Source organism: Gasterosteus aculeatus, chromosome X, assembly GCF_964276395.1.
Source record: "Gasterosteus aculeatus chromosome X, fGasAcu3.hap1.1, whole genome shotgun sequence".
NCBI lineage: Eukaryota > Metazoa > Chordata > Actinopteri > Perciformes > Gasterosteidae > Gasterosteus > Gasterosteus aculeatus.
This window is the reverse complement of record NC_135698.1, coordinates 5,921,343-5,946,979: the sequence shown is the minus strand read 5'-3', so window position 1 is coordinate 5,946,979 and position 25,637 is coordinate 5,921,343. Positions and strand designations below refer to the sequence as shown.

Here is a 25,637-nt window from a genome sequence, read left to right as displayed (position 1 = left end):
CAGCCTTCGCAGCCTTCGCAGCCTTCGCAGCCTTCGCAGCCTTCGCAGCCTTCGCAGCCTTCGCAGCCTTCGCAGCCTTCGCAGCCTTCGCAGCCTTCGCTCCGGATCCTGCACTTCTCGACCTTCTCCTCACGAGCCTCTTGAGAAATAAAGATTTTCGTTTGTTGACCACAAGACTTTGTCCCCGGTTCTGCTTTTGGATCCTGTCCTCATCAACCTTAACACAAATCTTTTCATAGTATTCACTTGATGAGATGTTATTACTGTGACAATGACGAAACGAGGCGATGGGATGTCTTTTTGCAACATAATTGAAAACTGTACACAGACAGTTAAAGATGGATAAAGTTAAAAATTGTGTAGCTAAATTTGACTTTAGTAGTTCACTCGTTTATCCCTCTTGTTAAAAGGTATCTGATTCCCCCCCCCAACAAAATGTCATGTTATGTTTGTTAATTCATTATTTCCCTATTTTAAGCCTATTATTTGTCAAAATAATATTTGAGGAAAACAATTATTTTATACAAATTAATTGTAATGATAATTAAATGTATATTAATTGTGGGTTTGAGTTTGTATGACACATGCTTTTACTGGTATTCACTTGATGAGATGTTATTACTCTAACAGTGACGGAACGAGGCGATGGGATGTCTTTTTGCAACATAATTGAAAACTGTACACAGACAGTTAAAGATGGATAAAGTTAAAAATTGTGTAGCTAAATTTGACTTTAGTAGTTCACTCGTAGCGGTTTGAAGAATATGTGTTGCCTTCATCGACAGAGATTGAACGTACTCGTGAGAGAAGTGTCTTCTGCAAGGAACAAGCCTTTGATTGTGTGGTTTGGTTACATCCTCTCACCTCTCATCCAGCTTAACTTTGTCCAACGAACGGATTTCCTGATCCAGCAGAAGCCACCAAGTCTCCTGCTGTCACACCGCTGTGACAATTCACACAAGCCAACTAGGCCTGAGGGACACGGGCATCTTCAACCCGTTCTCACAGATGTGTGTGAAGAGAAAGAGAGAGAGGGAAAGGCTTCTGATGTAATCTCCGATCCCCACATCTATTACACTCCTAGTGACCTTTAAGGAATCTAAAATAAATCCTTATTCATAACATTCTTGCAGCAGACTCTCATCAAGGAGGTACACCACATAATCTCGTATACACACACACACAAACAGAACAGAAGCATAGACATAAACACACATTTTAGAAGCTCTTTATATCGACACATTCACAGGAAACAGAACCCTAACTAAGCCTTTCCCATATGAAATATTCTCACAGCATTTTAGGGCCTCCATTAGAAACTCATGAAAGTGTTGCTCTATCTTTATCTTTTGGTGATTTGATGATTCTGGTGATACATTTTGGGTGAAAACGGGTGGAGCAGATGAATGAAAATGTGTTGTATGGATGTGTTGTATTGAAAAGAAGTCCTTGAGATGGAAGCCACAGAAACGACACCAGACAGACCGGTTCCCACAATGCCTCTCTTTGGACTTTGTACTTGACCTCTGTTCATTACATTAAAGTGAGAATAGAATTCATGAAATAGATAGCACCTCAACAAGGAAGTGGAAATTAAGTAATGCAAGATTCATGCAAAATGTTGTTTCTTCTGACCCTCAGACTCTCTGGGGGTCTGAAGAAACAACATGAGATTACTCATCGGAAAACATGAACTGCCCTAAACCCAGTTCTCTGCTGCACTCCGTTTCATATTTTACAACAATGAATTAAATAGGACTTCTGGTAATTGCTCAACATATGTCTGAAGTCTCAGAGTAAAGCAGCAATGTTGATGTGACCAGACTCTTGAGGTCCAGTGCATTGCTTTGTGGGTAAAAAAAGACTAATGGATTTTTAAAATATGTCTTACAAAACCTTTTTTGGTGTCGAACGACACTCAATCAATTACATACACACTAATTTGGTCAAAGTAATTATTATCAAATTGATTGAATTTAAATATGTATAATAAATACATAGATGTTCCAAAGGGAATTAGAGATTTTGGTTGACTGTTTTCGGCCTTCCTTGGAGAGCTGCAGTATGTTGGAGTTGTTACGTACCACAACAAAAATGGAAAAATGGAAACTTTACAAAGTTTTTGTTTCATGGGATTTCAATAGCCTACAATAATTGTATTTACCTTACATAAAGAGATTTTGTGTTTATTAATGTTAAAAAAGAAATGTTGAGATTTCAAATGACTGGTCTTTCAATTTGCTGGATAGTCAATATTGTAAAATTGGTTCTGAAGCTTTTAAATCTTTGCTTTGATTTGGCTCATAGTTGAAAATATCTGGAGACGAATGCAATACGTTATTGAACTTGAAAACCTGATGGATGCAGAGAAACAAAAACTGATCAGCAAATTATCCATAAAATAAAACAATTTTAAAAAATCTGATGCACCGTCATAGCAAAAAACGTATAATGGCCCAGAACCTCAAGTCTCCCTGGACATAACTTGTTCATCAATATGTCAAAATCTCATTAGATTTTTAAACCACTTTTTAAACCCAATGAATGGAAAATATATGGTATAGATTCACCATTAGAGGTTTCTGCCAACCGCATGCTCAAGCTTGTCACCGTGGAGAAGAACCAATGACATCTCAATTTGATAAAAGGTATGGATTATGAACCATTCCAAAATGAAACCTATCAAATAAAAACATAACGAGCCGACAGGGATTTGATATCTGAGATAAAACGAATATGGTATACAGAGAATGTTCTTTTCAGAAAGAAAGATGGGATTCAAGGTTCGTCAAAGTTAATCATAAAAAAAAAATTGCGGCTGAGCGTCAGGAGGAGTCCTCCACCAATCAGGGACCGGAGGTCTGAATTAGCGTCACCGCTCCTCAGCCGGTCCACAATTTAAGAGCCGCGTGTCTCCTCTGAAAGTTCACTTCTCTTGACCAGAGCGAGACGAGTCTATCATGGCACGAACCAAGCAGACCGCCCGTAAGTCCACCAGAGGCAAAGCCCCCAGGAAGCAGCTGGCCACCAAGGCTGCCCGTAAGAGCGCCCCTGCCACCGGCGGCGTGAAGAAGCCTCACCGTTACAGGCCTCGTACCGTGGCTCTGAGAGAGATCCGTCGCTACCCGAAGTCCACGGAGTTGCTGATCCGCAAGCTGCCCTTCCAGCGTCTGGTGAGAGAAATCGCTCAGGACTTTAAGACCGACCTGCGCTTCCAGAGCTCCGCCGTTATGGCTCTGCAGGAGTCCAGCGAGGCTTACCTGGTGGGCCTGTTCGAGGACACCAACCTGTGCGCCATCCACGCCAAGAGGGTCACCATCATGCCCAAAGACATCCAGCTGGCCCGTCGCATCGGCGGGGAACGAGCTTAAACACCCTGATTCTACTCTCAACAACGGCTCTTTTAAGAGCCACCTCACTACCTCTGAATTCCACTTCCTGGTGCTTATGTTTAACATGAACATCTTTTTTTACTTTCAAGTAATCACTTTGATTAAATAACTCGAGCACTTCTTAACTAAGCGAGCCACTGTATTTAAATTATGGATTCAAAGATATTTTAACTTATGTCCAGTATGTTGCTGTGAAACACCGTTGCCTTCATGCTTGATTGCTATTTTTGCCTTACCTGCTTTACATTAAAATAGCCACACACTTAATTTAAAAACTTTTTTCTGATTTGTTTTTAACATTTCTAAAACGGGACAGTAATTACCTTAAAGAATGTATAAAGGGCATGAATTAAATGAATTTAGATGCTGATGTTATTGGGTGTTATTCATGCTTTATTGAATTAAAAGTTAATTTTCTGTATTTAAAAAATGTTAGTACTTATTACGATGGGCCAAAATCTGGAATCTAAACAACATTTGGTTGCTTTTGTATATCTATGTATATGATCTGCGGGTGGTCGTCTCTGATATGTAAGTAACATCAGATGTCTTTATAAAATGTTCAATAGGTCATGCTAGCTGACTGACGCCCAAAAATCATCAAAATAAAATGGATGCAAAGATGTTTTGTTTCCCATCAGTGTGAGCCTTGTGATTAAAAATGCGTTGAGGAATTGTTGACATACTTGTACTATTTGCATGTGCAAAAGTATAATGATGCATTTCATTACATCTTTACTTTTTTATAATCTTTTTTGCCCTCCTGTCTACACATGAAGCTTTGCAGCTCAGTTATCAGGTTCCTGTGATTTTGAACAGACAGATGAGTTGATTCTCACATATAATGTAGCCATACATTTTCAATTGTGCTGTATAATTATATACAGCACAATTATTAGCACAGTAATAATGACAAGGCTCTTTTAGGATGGATTGTGTGCCTCTTAAAAGAGTGTTTGTTTTTCAGACTGAAATGAGCCCGATGAAAGTGTCACATTAATGTTCATGTAGTCAATCTGTCTGGAACCAACAGAGTTCATATATTTACAAAGTGCACATTTATAAGCTGCATCACACAACTAATATCTTTGATCTATATATGTTAAAATGTAGAAATAAACAGAAAAGCTCTTTAAGATGGATTGGGTGGCTCTTAAAAGAGCCTTTTATAGAAGTGTTGGTTCTTCAGACTGATATCGGTTTACTTCTTCTTGGGTGCTGCTTTCTTGGCTTTGGGCTTGGCAGCCGTCTTCACTGGAGCTTTCTTGGCTGCAGGGGCCTTTTTCACCACCTTCTTGGGGCTCTTGGCCACCTTTTTGGGGCTCTTTGCTACCTTCCTGGGACTCTTGGCCACCTTCTTGGCCGCTGCGGGTTTCTTGGCCTTCTTCGGTGACTTCTTAGCGGCTACAACTTTCTTCACTGCGGCTGCTTTTGGCTTTTTGGCCGCTGCGGGTTTCTTCGCTGCGGGCTTTTTGGCTTTAGGAGCGGCTTCCTTTGCCGGTTTGTCGGTGGTCGTCTTGCTCATCTTGAAGGAGCCAGAGGCCCCGATCCCCTTGATCTGGACCAGAGTCCCCTTGGCCACCAGGCTCTTGATGGCGGTCTTGACGCGGGCCTTGTTCTTGTCCACATCGTATCCTCCGGCGGTCAGAGCCTTCTTGACGGCGGCAGCAGACACGCCGCTCCGCTCCTTGGATGCGGCGACAGTTTTCACAATGAGGTCAGAGACGCTGGGACCGACCTTCTTCGGCTTGGACACCTTCTTCTTGGCTGCTTTGGGCGCGGCAGCGGCGGCTGGGGCTACTTCTGTCATTTTGTCACGTTGTTGTGCGTTTGTATCGTCGAGGACTCGAGAGTGTGAGACTGATGAAGAGCTCAAAGCAGCGGACTACACTTAAACGCACCATGAGAACCGTAGAGACTCAACCCAGCCCGGAGCTCCTCGTGTAGTCTGAAAGTCGAGTCACTTGTGTTTTCTCTCCACTGATTAAAGACTAAAAACTAAATGTGCATCGAGTTGAGAAGGCTGAAGGTGGAGGAGCCGATAGCGGACTAATTTCTCTTCATGTTCAGGTCACGTAGAGCTCTGATGATCGATGCGTTTTGTTTAAGGAGCCTCCAAACCTAACCTACTCGGTGCCGTGGACAGCACTGATCAGAGGCTTTTACCACTCATTTCTCTCTTAAAAGTATTTAAAATGCATCATATCTCCATCAAAGGTTGTTTTGCAACTGATCAACATGTTTGTTCAAAGTCTCAATATAAAAACAACCATCAGATATTTATCATTCTTTAATAAACTGGTATTATTCTGGGAGCAGCAAACACACTGATGATGGGGAGGCTTAAGGTGCAGTTCATTCATACATGCTATCAGATCTGATCACTGTGGACATGTCTTCTACAGAGAGTTATATTATACATTGTTTGTTCTATTAAACATCATACAGAAAAAACGTATGTTACCTTTTATTGTAATACTGATTTGTGTGCTGATTAATGAAGTTGGCAGATATGCAAAATTACATCTAGATAATTGCTACAAATTCCAGCATTGTCATCATTCATCTTTTTTAGTAGTAATCGTAATTCTTATTACTATGCAAATTCTCAAAAATATTTACTTTCAACCAAGAGTGTAGTGAAGGTTCATCTCCTTTTATGTCCTTCTTGAGTTTTTTGAAAGAGTCAAAGTTGCCCACATCTTGTATTCTGCCGCTGGAATAATCAGAAATATGTTATATATATCATTGTAAAATACCTAAAACTAAATTTTGTTGAACATATAAATTTATCTAAATTGTTCTTAATCTACGCTGTATAATTGTGTGTGACTCTCCAATCAGTGTTTTGTGGCTGCGGTGGCTCCACCAATCAGTAACCAGGAGGTATGCACACAGATTCACATTGTGGATTACCCTGTTAATCTGATTTAAATGGATTAATTAACTGTGCATATCAGACCATCCACTGCTCCTTCTCCAACAGATAACAGCAAAAGGCCTCAAGTACAAAATACAACTCAAGATCAACTTTTTCTCACCTTCGACAAAACTGTCTCTTCCATCTGGCTGGACGCTGAGGTCATATTTAACTACACTTGACACTTTCACATACTCTACACAAGTGTACTGGGAGTGTAATGTTATCTGTTTCCCTGAGCACATTATTTTTATTCCATAATATTTTTATATTTTATATTCAAAATTCTTTTTTAAATCTAATATGTTCATTTGTCTTTTAGTCTCATTGTCTAATGTATGCACCATCCGTGGTGACAAATTCCTTGTATGTCCAACTTGGCAATAAATTATTTAAATTTTGATTCTGATTCTAAACGTTGGTTTTGGCGGCCACAATATTGCATTAAGAACGGGACAAACGCTTTAAATAAGTGCTCTCATATACCATTATGCAGGTAACAAGACAGCTTAACCGGTTCCATCCAAGTAGAGTTAATAAAACGTCACTCCTTTCAAGCAATTGAAGATGCATGAGTGATCATCACGCGTTTGCGACGTTGTTTTGAGTTGTGTTGCATCAACCTCTGTCTGATAACAAAATGTTACCACTTGTTCCAACCTTTGTATAAAAGTGCAGCAGTAAATGCACACTATTCCACTCAAAGGAGGAATTTTGCCACCTTGGGTCAACTAAACAGTTTTGGAAAGGCCCCCTTTCTCCATTTGGAGCCAGGCCCAGATGGAGGGCCCGACAGCGAGCGTCTGGTGGCCTGGTTTACCGCTGAGCCCGGCCGGGCACAGCCCGAAGGAGTGACGCGGCAGCCCAAGACTCTACTCCCCATGGGCTCACCACCTGTGGGGGAAACCGATGGGGTGGGGTGCGCTGCTACAAGGGTGGCAGTGACAGTGGGGGGTCTAGGCGGAACAGACCTGGGTGGCAGATGCTGGCTCTGGGGACGTGGAACGTAACCTCTCTGGGGAGGAAGGAGCCGGAGCTTGTGCGGGAGGTGGAGCGTTATCAGTTGGATCTGGTGGGGCTTACCTCTACGCACAGCCTCGGCTCTGGAACCACACTCCTGGATAGGGGATGGACTCTATTCTTCTCCGGAGTGGCCCATGGTGTGAGGCGCCAGGCGGGTGTGGGGATACTCATAAGTCTTCGGCTGAGTGCTGCTACATTGGAGTTTACCCCGGTGGACAAAAGGGTCGCCTCCCTACGCCTTCGGGTGGTGGGGGGGAAAACTCTGACTGTTGTCTGTGCATATGCACCAAACAGCAGCTCGGAGTATTCTGCCTTTTTGGAGACCCTGAATGGAGTCCTGCATGGGGCTCCAGTAGGGGACTCCATTGTCCTACTGGGAGACTTCAATGCGCACGTGGACGACGATGGAGATAACTGGAGAGGCGTGATTGGGAGGAATGGACTCCATGATCAGAACCCGAGCGGGTGTTAGTTACTGGACTTCTGTGCCAGTCATGATTGTCCATAACAAACACCATGTTCAAACATAAGGATGTTCATAAGTGTACTTGGTACCAGAGCACCCTAGGCCGAAGATCAATGATCGATTTTGTAATCGTATCGTCTGATCTGAGGCCGCATGTTCTGGACACTCGGGTAAAGAGAGGGGGAGAGCTGTCAACTGATCACCATCTGGTTGTGAGCTGGGTCAGAGGAAGGGGGAAGACTCGGGACAGACCCGGTAAACCCAAGCGTGTAGTGAGGGTGAACTGGGAATGTCGGGAGGAGGCCCCGGTCCAAAAGATTTTCAACTCACACCTCCGGCGGAGCTTCTCTCACATTCCTGTGGAGGTAGGGGACATTGAACCAGAGTGGTGTATGTTCAAAACCTCCATTGCTGAAGCCGCGGCCTCAAGGTTTTAGGTGCATCAAGGGGCGGTAACCCTCGAACCCCGTGGTGGACACCGGTGGTCAGGGAAGCCATCCGACTGAAGAAGGAGGCCTTCCGGGTTATGATATCCGGTGGGACTCCGGAGGCAATTGCAGTGTACCGACAGGCTCGAAGGGCAGCAGCCTCATCCGTGATGGAGGCAAAGCAGCGAGTATGGGAGGAGTTTGGGGTAACTATGGAGAAGGACTTTCGGTCGGCACCAAAGTGCTTCTGGAAGACCATCCGGCACCTCAGGAGGGGGAAACGGGGAACCATCCAAGCTGTGTACAGTAAGGATGGGACCCTGTTGACCACGACTGAGGAGGTTATCGGGCAGTGGAAGGCGGTTTGAGGAACTCCTGAATCCAACTACTACGCCCTCTTTGGTAGAGGCGGAGCTGGAGGCGGAGGAGGGATCATCGTCAATTGGCCTGGTGGAGGTCACTGAGGTAGTCAAACAACTCCGCAGTGGCAAAGCCCCGGGGATTGATGAGATCCGTCCAGAGATGCTAAAAGCAATGGGTGTTGGGGGGTTGTCTTGGATGACACGCCTCTTCAACATTGTGTGGAAGTTTGGGACAGTGCCAAAAGAGTGGGTGGTGGTACCCCTCTTCAAAAAGGGGGACCAGAGAGTGTGTGCCAATTACAGGGGTATCAGCCTCCCGGGTAAAGTCTACTCCAAGGTGCTGGAAAGGAGGGTTCGGCCGATAGTCGAACCAAGGATTGAAGAGGAACAATGCGGTTTTCGTCCTGGTCGTGGAACAATGGACCAGCTCTTTACTCTTTCGAGGATCATGGAGGGGGCTTAGGAGTATCCTCATCCAGTCTACATGTGTTTTGTGGAGAAGGTGTATGACCGGGTCCCCTGAGAGAAACTGTGGGAGGTGCTGCAGGAGTACGGGGTGAGGGGGTCCTTGCTTGGGGTCATCCAATCCTTGTACGCCCAAAGCGAGAGCTGTGTTTGGGTGCTCGGCAGTAAGTCAAAGGCGTTTCCGGTGGGGGTTGGCCTTCGCCAGGGCTGCGCCTTGTCACAAATCTTGTTTGTGGTTTTCCTGGACAGGATATCAAGGTGTAGTCGGGGGGAGGAGGGTCTACAGTTCGGGGGGCTGCGGATCTCATCGCTGCTTTTTGCAGATGATGTGGTCCTGATGGCATCTTCTGTCTGTGACCTCCAACTCTCACTGGAGCGTTTTGCAGTCGAGTGTGAAGCGGTCTGGATGAGGATTAGCACCTCTAAATCTGAGGCCATGGTTCTCCGCAGGAAATCGATGGATTGCCTACTCCAGGTAGGGAATGTGTCCTCACCCCATGTGAAGGAGTTCAAATACCTCGGGGTCTTGTTAACAAGTGAGGGGAAGATGGAGTGTGAGTTTGGCCGGAGAATCGGAGCAGCGGGGGCGGTATTGCACTCGCTTTACCGCACCGTTGTGACGAAAAGAGAGCTGAGCCGGAAGGCAAAGCTCTCGATCTACCGGTCAATCTTCGTTCCTACCCTCACCTATGGTCATGAAGGATGGGTCATGACCGAAAGAACTAGGTCACGGGTACAAGCGGCCAAAATGAGTTTCCTCATCATAGTGGCTGGCGTCTCCCTTGAAGATAGGGTGAGAAGCTCAGCCATTCGTGAGTAGAGCCGCTGCTCTTTTGCGTCGAAAGGAGCCAGTTGAGGTGGTTTGGGCATCTGGTGAGGATGCCCCCTGGGCGCCTCCCTAGGGAGGTGTTCCAGGCACGGCCAGCTGTGAAGAGGCCTCGGGGAAGACTCAGGACTAGGTGGAGAGATTATATCTCTGCACTGGCCTGGGAACGCCTTGGGATCTCCCAGTCAGAGCTGGTAGATGTGGCCCGGGAAAGGGAAGTTTGGGGTCCCCTGCTGGAGCTGTTGCCCCTGCGCCTAGTGAGGTGGTTCTTCAGACTTCAGCGTGTTGTCCTTCACCTTCATGTTGAGACGTGAAAACAACGTTTATTCAAATAAGATGTATTTTATTGCTTAAACAATATTTTAGCTATATGTATATACGTACATATAAATAATATACAAATGTTCTTCTTATTTATTATATTCTTGTCCATTGTCTGTCTCCATAGAGCTGCAACACCCAAATTTACCCATCTATTTATTTTATATCGTCAACAGATTTGTATGTGAGGGCTTAAAACTCAAAATAAACTACTCTATCCTGTTCATAAGCTATTAGAACTTTATTTTGTCATTCTATCCATCCATCTCCAAACCGCTTGTCCTGCACACAGGGTCGTGGGGGGGCTGGAGTCTATCCCAGCCAGCTTTGGACGATACGGGGTGCACTCTGGATTGGTCGCCAACCAACCGCAGCCATTCACACTCACATCCACACACCTACGGGCAATTTAGAGTCACCAATCAACCTGATCCCCAGAGCATGTCTTTGGACTCATGTCTTTGCACACAGAAAGGCCACTGGGCGGAGTCGAACCCAGGACCTTCTTGCTGTGAGGCGACCCAATTTTGTCAATCTACATTTTTTATGTTGTGTTCAAGGGGCTTGGATACAACAATAACACATCTATACTGAGGCATTATAGAGCCCTACGTGACAACAAGGAGACCAACCAAGGTGGACCAAACCTTGGACGTTTGGAGAACCCCCTGGAGTATTGGGAAGAACATTAAAACAGTGTATCCTAACTTGTATAAACTTGCTGTGACTTTTCTATGTACCCCGGCTTCATCTGTGCCCTGTTGTAGCAGGTGGCATCATAGGGCGGCGCTCTGAATTCAAGGCTGTGCCCCTATAAAAGGGGAAGTGGCAGAATGAATGACTGGTATGTTGTGCTTTTAAGTATTTTTAGAGTATGAATTAAAATTCTTTGCTGGTGGTGATTTTGTATTCTTTTTTTGCAGTCATCATCCCGCTACCTGCTGTCCTTTATTAGTTTTGATTTTGTTTTCCGTAGTTAGTCCGTTCCTGCTCCATTGTATTTTGTTCCCTGTATGATACAGATGCAAGAGCGGACTAACTACACTTTCCCTACATTTCTTGGGTTAGTTGGTTTTGCAGTGATTTGCCGTGTACACAGGTGTGCAGTGCTGTGTGATTTAAGCGGGTTTGGCCGCCATGTGGTGCATGGATCATCCAGGTGTAGTTCAATGCTTGTAATGTCAGAGTTTATGTTGGGCGGATTAAACTTGTATTTAATAAATATTGTTACACTTTATTCACTTCCCAAAGGTCCATTCATATTTGGCTGTCAATGGGTAGAGAGGGTTGCACAGTAATTGCAAGGTTGATGGTTCAATCCTTGAATGTTATTTTTTTTCACATCACAACCCTCTCCCCAATTTGTTTCCACTTGCCCTTTTGAACCCGCCATTGTATCATAAAGACAGGAACCATACAAGTTATGTATTGCGCATCACAAACGTTCAATTATTCAATTCAATGCTTCTCACATCAAGTAATTTAGTTACCACGGTAACTAAAACTACAATTTGTGCACTTGAAGGCTCAGTAGCGCAAACAAAGCACCACGAGGCTTCGGCCCACGTGTGACAAAGCGTCATAACGTTATCACTAATAGATTGATTTATATAATTTTGTTCAAGAATTTGTTTTGATGACGTCATGTCCATTCACGTATTTTCACCTGTAAGTAATTTATCATTTAGAGGTGTATTTTCGACAGGAAACTACCTCTTCAGAGTGAGTGCGTGGCCCTTAAAAGGACCGTTTGGGTTTTGGTAAAAGGTGTGGGTGTTTATCCTCCGAAGCCGTACAGGGTGCGTCCCTGTCTTTTCAGAGCATAGACCACATCCATGGCGGTCACAGTCTTTCTCTTTGCGTGCTCGGTGTAGGTGACGGCATCGCGGATCACGTTCTCCAGGAAGACCTTCAGTACACCGCGTGTCTCCTCGTAGATCAGACCGGAGATGCGCTTCACTCCACCGCGGCGAGCCAGACGGCGGATAGCGGGCTTGGTGATCCCCTGGATGTTATCACGGAGGACTTTACGGTGACGCTTGGCGCCTCCTTTGCCGAGTCCTTTTCCTCCCTTTCCTCTTCCGCTCATGTTGCTAAGCTGGTTTGATGCCAGATGAAAACGAAGCGCGAGTTCGCAATAATTTAAACCAGGTATGAGGACGTGATAGGAGACACAGGCGGAGCTTGAACATTGTGCTGTAGCGCCCCCTGCTGAACTAGACGGAATGATTGGCGCCCATTGCTTTAGGAACATGTTTGAGCACAGCTGTATATACATAAATTAATTAATCAATTGTCTGGAAAGATTAAGACATTTTTTTATGAAAGCTAAAATATTGACTTTCTAAACATTTAAATGTACAACTTTTATTACAGAAGGAGTATATTTGTTGAGTAGAAATGTTTCCTTTTCAGCATAAGAGCAGTCAGAGATGTCCTGAACACAGTACATCAGTCATTGGAATTATTAAGAAAATAGCTTTAATAGGATTTCAAGGCCTGTCATATTAGCTTTCAGATCATACAAATATAGACTTTTACTTTTGAGAAATCTGTACAGTAAAAATATTTCATTTACTGTACAAGAGTACTCAGAGAGGTCCTGTTCACACATACTTCAGTCACAGTCCGAAATTTCTACTGAAAATTATACACTTCCTCTTGGCTTGGGTCACATAGTTCACATTCTTACATGCGTCAGTTTGTGTACGTGGGATCGAACTGTGCAGAAAGAGGAAATATTGCATTGCCCTTTAACGCAGTGATTCTCAACTGGTGGGTCGCGACCCACTAGTGTAGTGTATGTATATGCAGCTGTGCTCAAACATGTTCTTAAAGCAATGGGCACCCGTTTTTAATGGGTCGCGGGCCTTTGCCTGGGAAAATAAATAGAATAGATTTTAGAATAAAAAAATAAATAAAAATAAAATTCATCCTGTGATTTTATTTTGAAGGGACTTTTTTAATGCAGCGAAGCGTCTTTGTTTTTTGCCGGCTCGTCCGTCAATGTTTTTAGCAGCGTCTGCCAGGTTGGGTCAAACCATTCTGGCACGGCAGACAAGAATGTAATGGAGAAAACAATCACGACGCATCTGAATAAACTTCTGGAGCGGTTTAATGACTACTTTCCCGAGAAACAGAGGGATGACGAGGGATGATGACTGGATACGTGACCCGTTTGGAATCGACATAGAAAGTGTCACATTGCCAAGCAACGGAGAGTCAGCTGACGAAGCTGTCATGTGACCGTACGCTAAAAAAATTCATGGAGGTAAGCCTCTCCAAGTTCTGGTGCAGCAGCGTGATCAGCGAGTATCCTCCCCTCGCCTTCAGCACTACCTATCTCTCTAGCTCTGGTTCAGCTGAAGACTAAACACCGGAATAGACTGGACATTGAGCATGAACTCAGACTGGCCTTGTCAACTAAAACTTTAGACTTTGAGACTCTTGCCAAGAGCAAAAAACATCCCCAGTTCTCCCATTAGAAATTCCTCCAGACTCAAGTCTGTCAGTTTTGACCTCAGGTTGAAGTGAGTGCTGCTTAATTTCAACCCCAAAAAACTCTTCTCGATCTTCTCCAATCTCCTCGAACCCCCTACCCCTCCTCCCCCCTCCACCCTTCTTCCGGGAGACTTTGTCAACTACTTCACCAAGAAAATAGCTGACATACGCGTCCTCATCCTCCTTCTCAAACCCACCTCCTACTTCTCGCGTCCCACCGACCTCACCTCTTTCGCCCTCACTTTCCTCTTTCACCGCCCTCTCTCCTAACCAAATTCTTACCCTAGTAACCTCTGCCTGTCCGACCACCTGCCCTCTTGACCCCATTCCATCACATCTTCTACAATCTATCGCACTTGACCTTCTTCCGTTCCTCACCTGTCTCATCAACAACGCTCTGTTATCTGGCTGTTTTCCCAATTCTCTGAAGGAGGCAAGAGTCAACCCCCTCCTGAAGAAACCTACCCTCAACCCTTCTGAAGAAAACAACTACAGACCGGTCTCTCTTCTTCCCTTTTTGTCCAAAACCCTTGAACGTGCTATCTTTAATCAACTCTCCTTTTATCTCCACTGTAACAACCTCCTGACCCCCACCAGTCAGGTTTCAAGGCAGGCCACTCCACAGAGACTGCTCTCCTTGCTGTCTCAGAGCAACTCGACACTGCTGCATTTGACACGGTCAACCACCAGATCCTTATTTCCTCCCTTCAGGAACTTGGTGTCACAGGCTCTGCTCTCTCCCTTCTCTCGTCCTACCTCGACGGCCGCACCTACCGGGTAACCTGGCGAGGATCTGTGTCGGAACCTTGTCCTCTTACTGCTGGAGTTCCTCAGGGTTCCGTGCTGGGTCCCCTCCTGTTTTCGCTTTACACCAACTCTCTTGGCGCTGCCATTCGCTCGCATGGCTTCTCTTACCACAGCTATGCCGATGACACCCAACTAATTCTCTCCTTCCCTCACTCGGACACCCAGGTGGCGGCTCGGATCTCTGCCTGTCTAACTGACATCTCTCAGTGGATGTCCGCCCACCATCTGAAAATCAACCCCGACAAGACTGAACTACTTCTCTTTCCCGGAAAAGATTTGCTTACCCAGGACCTGACAGTCAACTTTGGAAACTCCGTACTAACGCCCACTTTGACCGCTAAGAACCTCGGCGTCACACTCGACAGCCAACTCTCCCTGACTCCCAACATCACCGCGACAACGCGATCCTGTAGATACACGCTCTACAACATCAGGAGAATACGTCCCCTTCTCACTCAGAAGGCAGCGCAGGTACTGATTCAGGCTCTTGTTATCTCCCGCCTGGACTACTGCAACTCCCTCCTGGCTGGTCTCCCTGCCACCGCCATTCGACCTCTGCAGCTCATTCAGAATGCAGCAGCTCGACTGGTCTTCAACCTTCCGAAATTCTCCCACACTACTCCACTCCTCCGCTCTCTTCACTGGCTACCGGTGGCCGCCCGCATCCAGTTCAAAACATTGGTGCTCACGTACCATGCTGTGAATGGATCGGGTCCAGCTTACATCCAGGACATGGTCAAACCCTACATCCCAACCCGCACTCTCCCCTCTGCATCCGCAAAACTACTCGTCCCTCCCTCACTGAGACCAAAACACTCGACTAGATCTCGACTCTTTGCTGTCCTTGCGCCGAAATGGTGGAACGAACTCTCTGAAGACATCAGGACCGCAGAGAGCCTTCACATCTTCCGCCGCAAACTAAAGACACACCTCTTCAGACTCTACCTCGACTAAAGACTAACAAATTGTAGCACTTAAATTGTACTTGTAACGTCACTCATCTATAGCAAATTGTAAATTGGCTTATTTGAGGAAATTGCACTTTCTTGTTTCTTGTTCTCCTGAGTCTGTACCCTATGGTTGAATGCACTGTACGTCGCTTTGGATAAAAGCGTCCGCTAAATGACATGTAATGTAATGTAATGTAATTTTCTGTAAAGCACAAGGTTTTTAGGATTTACCTCCTGATGAGGTAATCACAAGAAACGTTCATTTTGTATATCGGAATCCTTTTGAATTGCATTGAATTTTTATTTAATTTATTTTGAATTTGTGCAAAAGCTGCTCCTCAAGACATAGTGTTTGTAATAGATCTGTTAAAGTTAGGTCATTTGAGTCTTTTTTCGATTTTTTTGTTTGTTCATGAAAGCTGTTGAGTTTGTTTGAAATGGCTGAAGATTCTTAATTGTTATGTATTTTGTAATACCTCGTGTCCTTAAGATACACTTGGGGGTTTTAGCTAATTGACTGTAAACGGGAATAGTTCCCTCTCTAGCATCGCTACCAGCTGGCTGTTTTGTTTTTTCATTAAACTTGTTATTGTGTTGGCATAGTTGAGAATGTTCCTCGATTTGGGTTGTCATTAAGGGGGGATGGTGGGTCCCGGAGCCAGACCACTTGAGAACCACTGCTTTAACGAACTGTCACTTTGGTGTGATTGGGGGAGGGCCGGAAGGCCGAGGTCAGTTACCCCGTTTTCCCGAAACATGACAATCCCACCTTTTACCGGATGAACTTTCTAACAGGCAGATGTTTACTCAACAGAAATGTTGCTGCTCTGTTTGATTTCAAAGTCCAATCTGTCACTGTTAAATGTATCTACAGATATTATATACCCAACTTCAAAAAGGAAACATGTTCTTGAAAGAACTGGGGAACGAGAGTTTCATGAGTCTGGTGGTTCTTCTATCAGCCACAAATCTCATTATCTCCCTGTTTCCTGCTCTGCGCTAAACAATCCAGCTATCAAAATGTATCTGAGGGCGTTGAGATATCGCACCATGCAGTAAACCCTCGAGTAACATAAACAGTCAAATCCCACTCAACACCTAATAATAAGAACAATAAACAAGTAATTTAGGTATTATAGCTGTTTTGGAAATTGACGAGTCAAAAAAATGATTTGATAATTATTTCTCCTTTTGGGAGTCAAGCCCAGAAGACTCAACAGAGGTCAAATCAAACACTCACATGTATTGGGATGAAATGAAAACTATTAGTGCTAAACAAGTCAAGTAAATTTTTTGATACATGAGCAAATACAAAACATCCAAACTAATTAAAACTAACTAATTTTCTGGAGATCTTGCCTGAACTGCATGCACTAAAACAATCTCTAAAGATGTGTCCTACACTCTAACGAAAGAGAATGTTAACATGTTGTGCTGTGATCTAGGTTTAGAGTTTAAACAATTCTGAATAAAAAGGGATAAATGTACTCAAAGTGCTTTTTTTCTGTGGCATCTTCATTTCATTTACTCTGCAACATATATACTGATATTTACACATCTTCATCTTCGTCATCTGCTGATTGAGGAATTTTGCATCGAGTTTGGAATTTTTTACCTACTATTATTGGGGTTATGTTCAGGATTTAGAAGTAAACGAGTAAGCATGATGTTTGAAAAGTCTAGAATTTGATGAGTATATTCTTGACTAGCAAGTATTCAACAAGACAAACACTTTAAAAAAACACTTTATCCATTTGGCAAATGGCAAATCAAACATAAAATAAACTCCTGTCAACACTGACTCACCTGCAAACAATAAACAGCTGGACAGATGCAGCTCCAGAGCAAATACCGGTACCGTAACTTTCCTTTTGTGAGCCCGTGCACTTCTGACGACCATAGGCAGTAAGCTAGTTCTTTCTCTCTATAAATATACATATCTATAAAAATGTGTAGAATTATTTGTACATATTTTAACAATTCAAACATTTAGTTATACCCCGTTTCTTCTCATGAAAAAGTCAGCCTCTTGAGAACTCTTAATTTAGTTATTGAAGCTGTTATTCTTGACAAGCCAAGACTTATTAAAGGATCATTTATTTGGAAAAGGGTGGTTTGTACAGCAAATGGGGATTTATTTTGCATTTTGCATTTCGGGACAGAGGATGTCGTATATGTACAGACTGTAAAGCCCTCTGAGGCAAATTTGCGATTTTGGGCTATACAAAATAAAATGAATCGAATTGAATTTAATATATTTGTGAAATGCAAAGTAGAAACATGTTAAATTTCTGTAGAAATGAAACTAAAGGTCATCAGCTCATATTGCATAATCAATTGAACGCGAATCACTTGAGTGTTAGAGTAGAACAGCTACACACAATACTTCATGGACTGATTCTGCAAATTATGTGAGTGGGTAAAATAAAATATTTCCATAAACTAATACTAAGTTAATATGGAGGAAGTAGTCAGATGTTTACCTGAATAGTAGAGCGTTGACTACTTTGTCACAAGTGAGGGGTGGAGTGAGTGACTCTTCTAGGATGAGTGGATGTGAGAGAGGTGGGAGGGACAATGTATGAGTATAAATACAAGCCTTGGATGGACAAAACAAGAGTGTCAAGACGCCTGAAGAAACGTGTGTATTGGAAGAAACCATAGCAAACTTCAGGGGTAAGACATCGTATCTCTTTATCGCTTTATATATACATTTATCTATATCTATATCTCTATACATATATATCCATAATGCATTTGAGTTTTTTGTTTTTTTTGGCTAGAACTCTCGATTCCTCTCTCTCTGCAAACTGTATTAGAAACTGTGTGGGAGATTTATACATGTGTGAAAAATGTGCTGATGCTTGAGTCGACACTCGGGTGTGATATGACCCATCCTAATTCCTGCAGGAAGCAAAAGTCTGGCTAAGACAGTGATCGGACCTATAAAAAAAGAATATAGGTGTTATTTGTTTGCTTTTGGCTTACCATAATGGCACAATGCATACATTGAGTTACATTGATCATTCAATCACATTTAGTTCCCCCAGTTTAGGATATTTATTGATTTTACTTTGAACCTTTGTACCTTGTTTTTGACACTTTTACAAAAAATTCAATAAACAGAAAATGCTGGGATGTCCTTCATATTATTTACTGTACAGTGTTGTAATGATCCTCCTATCCAACTCTTGGTAAAAAGTTGAATCAGTGTATTTCCTAAAATGTCTAATTGTTTGTCTCTTTAAAGTGAACAAATGTAAATTGAAAGCAACAACTTACTACTCAAGTTCAACCACAGTGCAACTGAGTAGGTCACAACCGATGTGAAACTCTTCTATCGCCTCCTAAATTTTACTTAGCAAAAAGTCGGCCCACCACAAGCAAACTCCTGTCTCTTTTAGGTTTGATTATGGACGTAAATCTGAGGTGTCGTGAAAACAACTTGGCTCATCGCACCAAGGAGATCGATAGGGAGCGCCTGATTGTCCGCAGGGGTCAACCGTTCTCCATAACTGTGCAGTGCTCTGAGACTCTTCCTCCTGACCACCACCTGGAACTGGTTCTGCACATTGGTAAGTACAGCCTCACTGAAGAGACAGTGGGGGGGATGATTGATGGGTTTCGGATGCTAGTTCCAAGAAAACTATTCAACAACTGTAGATATACAGTACTTATTCAGAAAGATTTTATTAATTTTGACACATATGATCTTAATGCTGAAGTCCAATAAATCCATCTAACTGCAGTTTGGCCTCTGGACGAGAGTGTATGACTTCATTCCAAGTGATTTCCACCATGCCATATGTACAGCAGAAAAATGAGGCTGATGATGATTAAAACACGTTTAACACTTACCGCTATCACCGACACTTCCAAGGTGAAAGGAAATGGCCAATACCTTCTGTAATGCAATTAAATTATGTGTATTAAAAATACATTACAATAGCAGCTGTCCCTGTTCTGTGCTACATTTAACCTGGTTCATACCGTATGAAGCCTTACTTGTGCCTGTCAAAGATAATGTGTAGTCCAGAGAATGCATTTTTACTATTTCTTTGAGGTGCAGTGAAGCTACAGAGGAACTAGCTACACAGGTTCAGGCTACACAAGCTTGTTGTCATCATTTCATATTGTCTTGAATCCTGCATTTAATCTGTGACAGGGTAGATTTCCCTACCTTGTCCGACGCAGACCACTAATCCTAAACATTACAACGCCGAATTAAAGGTATAACAACGTTTCTCATGTCTCTCCAGGTCAGAATGATGAGGTGGAGATCAAGGTTCAGAAGGAGCGTGAAGTCGGAGCCGAGTGGTGGTTCAGCCAGCAGGGAGCGCAGGATGAAATGCTGCTGACGCTGCACAGTCCACCGGACGCAATCATTGGCCAGTACCGTCTGACTATGTTGATGATGTCACCGGACGGACGCACTATTGACAAGACCGATAACACAAGGTTTCACCTTCTTTTCAACCCTTGGTGCAAAGGTAAAATAAAAAAAACATTGTCACACTTCAGCTTTTGAACATCACCATGCTGCTCTTCATGTTTTTTGTTTGTCCTTAGGGTATCTATAAATGTGCCTTGAGTCAGTTAATATAACTAAAAACATAATTGACATTCAGCAAGGGTTTTCATTTTCATATCCTAACATGGCGCACCCATGACAAAGACATGATCCGCATGACAGGTCGTCACCTTTCAACCCATTTGAGCATTCATCTTCACCGGCATTATTAAATCCCAAAATTATGGAGATTCTCACGCAGCGTTGTGTCAGTGTCATACTTTTCTGATTCAGCCACTCAAATGTTCAAAATGTTGAAATAATTCATTTTGCAAATGAACGTCCTTTGAACGTGTTGCAAAAATGATTTTCGGTGTTTGTATATAACTGTGTGTTTGTGCACCAGATGACGCGGTCTACCTCCCTGATGAGAAACTGCTCCAGGAGTACGTTACAACTTGGCTCATCGCACCAAGGAGATCGATAGGGAGCGCCTGATTGTCCGCAGGGGTCAACCGTTCTCCATAACTGTGCAGTGCTCTGAGACTCTTCCTCCTAACCACCACCTGGATCTGGTTCTGCACATTGGTAAGTACAGCCTCACTGAAGAGACAGTGGGGGGGATGCTTGATGGGTTTCTGATGCTAGTGCCAAGAAAACTATTCAACAACTGCAGATATACAGTACTTATTCAGTAAGATTTTATTAATTTTGACACATCTGATCTTAACGCTGAATTCAATTAAATCCATCTAATTGCAGTTTGGCCTCTGGACCAGAGTGTATGACTCCATTCCAAGTAATTTCCACCATGCCATATGTACAGCAGAAAAATGAGGCTGATACAGGAATCCTGCTAAACATTAAAACACGTTTAACACATACCGCCGACATCACCGACACTTCCAAGGTGAAAAGAAACGACCAATACCTTCTGTCATGCAATAAAAGTATGTGTATTAAAAATACATTACCATAGCAGCTGTCCCTGTTCTGTGCTACATTTAACCTGGTTCATATCGTATGAAGCATTACTTGTGCCTGTCAAAGATAATGTGTAGTCCAGTGAATGTATTTTTACTATTTCTGTGCAATGAAGGTATAGAGGAACTAGCTACATAGGTTCAGGCCACACAAGCTTGTTAGTAGTATAAGGGCCCCCCTTTTGCTCGTGCATGTGACCTTTGACCTTGTGCACGTGCAAGTGGGCGTGTACAGGAAGCGTGCGTAACCGCCGCCATTTTGTGGGCAAAATGCGTCATTTTACGAGTGGAAACGGAAATACATAATTTTGGGGCGTGCACTGTTTAAGCATAAATAAGCCATAAATTGAGGATGGCATGCGTGGTTTTGATTGGAAATTCGTCATTTTAGGGTGTGTTTTATGCGATGGGCGTTAGTTTTGACAGGAAACACGTCACTGTAGTAGGGGTTTCATCATATATATAGATGTGTTATTCGCCTCCACCACCAACGCCTTCATTCTGGACTCATCCTCTGTTGCTGCTGCTACTGCTGTTGGTTCCGCTACTTTTGCTGTGCACTCGGATTCTTTGCGAAATGCAGGCTGCATATCGTATGGAGCAGACCCCAGAGACTGACACAGAAAATAGACCATGCTATGCAGATGTAGATGCTCCCCAGCGCCGGAAAACGCGCGAGGGATGTCTTTCTAGAGGACCTGCTGTAGAGCTAGAGCTGGAGGGTGTTTATGGGTACGTCTATAATGTTAAATACTATGATGCACGGTCACGATGATTTCTACAGTCAATGCCCAAGACAAGCTAGGAGGGTGTGTTGGAGAAACAGTTGATGATGAGGTTGTTGTGGGGGGGTAGGCGTGGTTGTATGTCTGTAAAAGACTGGCAGCAGTTTCGGACAATTGTCTGTACAGATCTTGAACAACCAGGCTTTCTAGAATCTCTATACTCTGTTCAGTGCTATAGTGCAACAGGGCCTAAAATACACCATCTTACGGCAGATCGGTACAACAGACGTCATGACGATTTCATTTTTTTAAATGTCTGTGAAGACAGAGAGTATATGGTAACTCAAAGAGGTCGCCATGGATGGAGAGAGCATCCGTACCCTCTTACCGTCGAAGAGTTTAATATATGTTTTCCCCCTCGTGTTCTTTGTTCAGTGGTGTGACTGGCCCGCTCTGTAAAAAGTGTTTAGCTAGATTGACAAAGCTATCCAGAGAGACAGTCTCAGCAAGGCTTACTGGGCTGTTAGAAAACGTCTTGTTTACGACAATACACTGAGCGGTGTGCAACCTGGTATATCTGCTACCATGTGTAGGCCGAAAATAGTTCACCCCTCAGCCATCTAAAAGAATTACAGGTGGGTTATGCTAATATGTATATATTTCTGTCACCAATGTTAATTCATGCAGAATCCTTAATATGTTTTTGTTTTTTGTTTAGACTCGGAAATCTCCGGGTCCCAGACGGTTTGGACTTCACCCGCTTCTCCTCCACCTCCATCTCTGATGGTTCACACCCCACCTCAGACTAAGGGTACTGCACGGTTCCTAGAATACCTTAGAATCGGGGTGCTACATCTGCTGAACAAGGTCTGGGTTAAATACAATATAGAGATCTGCTACGGCTGTCAAACAAATAATCCCAGTCAGAAAAACCATCCGTGTTTATACTCCTGTTTATGGATATGAATAACCTTTAAGTCAATGCAGACCGCATCCAGGGGGGTGCGGAAGTACTTCTTGACGATCTGAAATCTGGAGGCAATGCGGCTGAAAGTATCCAAAAAATGTATGATACATTGATCGGGGAAGATGAACTCAAAATGAACAAACTGAAAAAGCTTGGCAGGTTGTGGGAAGAAGTACCAGTGGCGCATGAAGCGTGGGAGGTACCCGATGATAATGATGAGACAGACATTGATGTGTAAAATCAAACATGCTAAGAGGAAAAAAATTAAATGGAATCGAAAATGAAGTGAAAATCTCGTGTTTTTTATAACTGAAAATGTATTTTTGTTTTTTCAATGGGATAAAATACTACTATACTATCAATCTGCTTGTCATATTTTGTACAAGAGAAATAAAATATTTTGTAACGAATGAACGGTCGGTCATTTATACTTTGGTATTATCAGGGAATGGACTCTACTGAAGATTTATTTAGATCCAGGCCATCCGGGAGGTTTAGGCAGTGTGTCTAAACTTCGCAATGCTGGTAGAGAATGAACCGGGCTTTCCGAGGAATAGGGTTTTGGTCAGCGGCATTGACAAACAGTTTCAGGCTGATCTAGTTGATATGGTGGAATATGTTGAGGAAAATTATACTCTGCCTTATTTGCTGACGTGTATCGACGTATTTTCCGAATATTAGATAACAAAGTTAGATAACAAATCTGGCCTCACAGTCACAAAAGCCTTTAAAGACATTCTGAGTGACAGACGCATACCTGTGAAACTTCAAACAGATGAAGGTACAGAGTTTTATAATAAACACTTTCAGCAGTTAATGTCACAGTATGAAATTACACATTTTTCAACATCGAATGAGTCCTAGGCCAAGAATAAAGCCCGCGTCAAGGGGATCGGGGCCGCCGGCTCGTTCAAGATGAGCAAGTCGAACGCGGACGAACCGGGCAAAGAAAGCCGCTCCTAAAGCCAAAAAGCCTGCAGCGAAGAAACCCGAAGCGGCCAAAAAGCCCAAAGCAGCGGCAGTGAAGAAAGTTGTAGCCACTAAGAAGTCACCAAAGGCAAAGAAACCCGCAGCGGCCAAGAAGATGGCCAAGAGCCCCAAAAAGGTGGTGAAAAAGGCCCCTGCAGCAAAGAAAACTCCAGTGAAGAAGGCTGCTAAGCCCAAAGCCAGGAAAGCGGCACCCAAGAAGAAGTAAACTGATATCAGTCTGAAGAACCAACACTTCTATAAAAGGCTCTTTTAAGAGCTACCCAATCCATCTTGAAGAGATTTTCTGTATATTTCTACATTTTAGCAGATATAGATCATAGATATTTGTGTGATGCAGCTTACAAATGTGCACGTTTGTAAATGTATGAACTCTGTTGGTTCCAGACAGATTGACTACATGAACCATTAATGTGACACTTTCATCGGGCTGATTTCAGTCTGAAGAACACTTCTATAAATGTGTGCCTCTTAAAAGAGCAGGGTCATTATTATTGTGCCATATATATATAAAAAATGTATTAGCACAATTGAAAATGTAGGGCTACATTATTTGAGAATAAACTCATGTCAGTTCAAAATCGCCTGACAACAGAGCTGCAAAGCTTCATGTGTAGACAGAAGGGCAAAAAAGATTATAAATAAAAAGTAAAGATTTATATCTTTATACAATGAGAGCAGAAATAGAATTAATTCAAAACGAAAAATAAAAGGGTTATACATAAGCACCAGGAAGTAGCCTTCAGAGGTAGAGAGGTGGCTCTTAAAAGAGCCGTTGTTGAGAGTAGAATCAGGGTGTTTAAGCTCGTTCCCCGCGGATGCGACGGGCCAGCTGGATGTCTTTGGGCATGATGGTGACCCTCTTGGCGTGGATGGCGCACAGGTTGGTGTCCTCGAACAGGCCCACCAGGTAAGCCTCGCTGGACTCCTGCAGAGCCATAACGGCGGAGCTCTGGAAGCGCAGGTCGGTCTTGAAGTCCTGGGCAATTTCTCTCACCAGACGCTGGAAGGGCAGCTTGCGGATCAGCAGCTCCGTGGACTTCTGGTAGCGACGGATCTCTCTCAGAGCCACGGTACCGGGCCTGTAACGGTGAGGCTTCTTCACGCCACCGGTGGCAGGGGCGCTCTTACGGGCAGCCTTGGTGGCCAGCTGCTTCCTGGGGGCTTTGCCTCCGGTGGACTTACGGGCGGTCTGCTTGGTTCGTGCCATGATAGACTCGTCTCGCTCTGGTCAAGAGAAGTGAACTTTCAGAGGAGACACGCGGCTCTTAAATTGTGGACCGGCTGAGGAGCGGTGACGCTGATTCAGACCTCCGGCCCCTGATTGGTGGAGGACTCCTCCTGGAGCTCAGCCGCGACTCTACAAGGGAGTCTTCGCTGCTCATTGGCGGAAAACGATTTCAAACTTTCCGCCAAAAACTGTGAGCTCGCGCCCTCTGTCTTCGCGCCTTGAGCCTCTTCTCTGGTTGGTGCGCGTGTCAGGAACCGTCCCGCCCGCTCCGCGGACATATAAAGCAGGGTTTGACGCGTTCAGAGACACTTCCTTCACTGAAACAGTCGAGCGGCAGAGGTTAAACCTGTGGAAAGGCCCTAGCGAATGCAAAGTCCAAGTAGTGATGGAGGCCTCCATCTACCACAAAGGCTCTTTCAAGAGGCACCCACACATCTGTAGAGAGCCGTTATCCTCATACATTGTCTATTATGTGGTCCTATTTATTAAGGTTATCCTGATAAAGTCACACAACTTCAGAATCACCTCACAACCTACTATTGTATCATGTAGAAAGGACACTACTGCAGCTGAAGCATGAAACTGTTTTAATCAGACACACCTAAAGTTGTCTAATAGAGATTAGTTTAGCATGTCCTCAAACTATTAATGTATCTCGCATGTTAGAAGGCTACTAGACACCACTGCAGCTTATTCCTCAATAAATAAACCTCAAACCGGAAGCATTTTTATCAACAAGGTAAACTGTTTTAAAGACTGTTTTCTTATGCTTC

The 25,637-nt window shown here is 43.8% G+C and overlaps 4 protein-coding genes and 1 pseudogene across 5 annotated transcripts; 2 read left to right on the top strand and 3 right to left on the bottom strand.

The window, feature by feature from the left end:
* Positions 1 to 2,930: 2,930 nt before the first annotated feature.
* LOC144383660 (histone H3-like) lies at positions 2,931 to 3,503 on the top strand. Its single transcript, XM_078082118.1, has one exon. It carries the CDS (start codon positions 2,961 to 2,963, stop codon positions 3,369 to 3,371), a length of 411 nt encoding a protein of 136 aa, XP_077938244.1. The 5' UTR covers positions 2,931 to 2,960; the 3' UTR covers positions 3,372 to 3,503.
* Positions 3,504 to 3,767: 264 nt separating this feature from the next.
* Positions 3,768 to 5,314, bottom strand: LOC120809820 (histone H1 pseudogene; annotated as a pseudogene). The gene has a single exon (XR_013451080.1). The product of XR_013451080.1 is annotated as a histone H1 pseudogene (transcript).
* Positions 5,315 to 8,869: 3,555 nt separating this feature from the next.
* On the bottom strand, positions 8,870 to 12,292 carry LOC144383658 (histone H4). The gene has a single exon (XM_078082116.1). The coding sequence runs from the start codon at positions 12,290 to 12,292 to the stop codon at positions 11,981 to 11,983; it is 312 nt and encodes a 103-aa protein (XP_077938242.1). The 3' UTR covers positions 8,870 to 11,980.
* A 5,791-nt stretch (positions 12,293 to 18,083) lies between these two features.
* Positions 18,084 to 23,052, top strand: LOC120809823 (protein-glutamine gamma-glutamyltransferase 2). The gene is made up of 4 exons (XM_040163925.2): positions 18,084 to 18,137; positions 18,866 to 19,036; positions 19,721 to 19,951; positions 20,378 to 23,052. The coding sequence occupies exons 2-4, from the start codon at positions 18,874 to 18,876 to the stop codon at positions 20,467 to 20,469; spliced, it is 486 nt and encodes a 161-aa protein (XP_040019859.1). The 5' UTR covers positions 18,084 to 18,137; positions 18,866 to 18,873; the 3' UTR covers positions 20,470 to 23,052.
* LOC120809824 (histone H3) lies at positions 22,380 to 24,843 on the bottom strand. Its single transcript, XM_078082115.1, has one exon. The coding sequence runs from the start codon at positions 24,841 to 24,843 to the stop codon at positions 24,433 to 24,435; it is 411 nt and encodes a 136-aa protein (XP_077938241.1). The 3' UTR covers positions 22,380 to 24,432.
* Positions 24,844 to 25,637: the final 794 nt, after the last annotated feature.

Bases quoted from the DNA above. Each gene is read 5' to 3' on its own strand.
- LOC120809823 (XM_040163925.2), top strand. From the start codon at position 18,874: ATGGACGTAAATCTGAGGTGTCGTGAAAACAACTTGGCTCATCGCACC. The intron at 19,037-19,720 runs GTAAGTACAGCC...ATGTCTCTCCAG, and splicing joins GGAACTGGTTCTGCACATTG to GTCAGAATGATGAGGTGGAG. The intron at 19,952-20,377 runs GTAAAATAAAAA...TTTGTGCACCAG, and splicing joins TTTCAACCCTTGGTGCAAAG to ATGACGCGGTCTACCTCCCT.
- LOC144383658 (XM_078082116.1), bottom strand. From the start codon at position 12,292: ATGAGCGGAAGAGGAAAGGGAGGAAAAGGACTCGGCAAAGGAGGCGCC.
- LOC120809824 (XM_078082115.1), bottom strand. From the start codon at position 24,843: ATGGCACGAACCAAGCAGACCGCCCGTAAGTCCACCGGAGGCAAAGCC.
- LOC144383660 (XM_078082118.1), top strand. From the start codon at position 2,961: ATGGCACGAACCAAGCAGACCGCCCGTAAGTCCACCAGAGGCAAAGCC.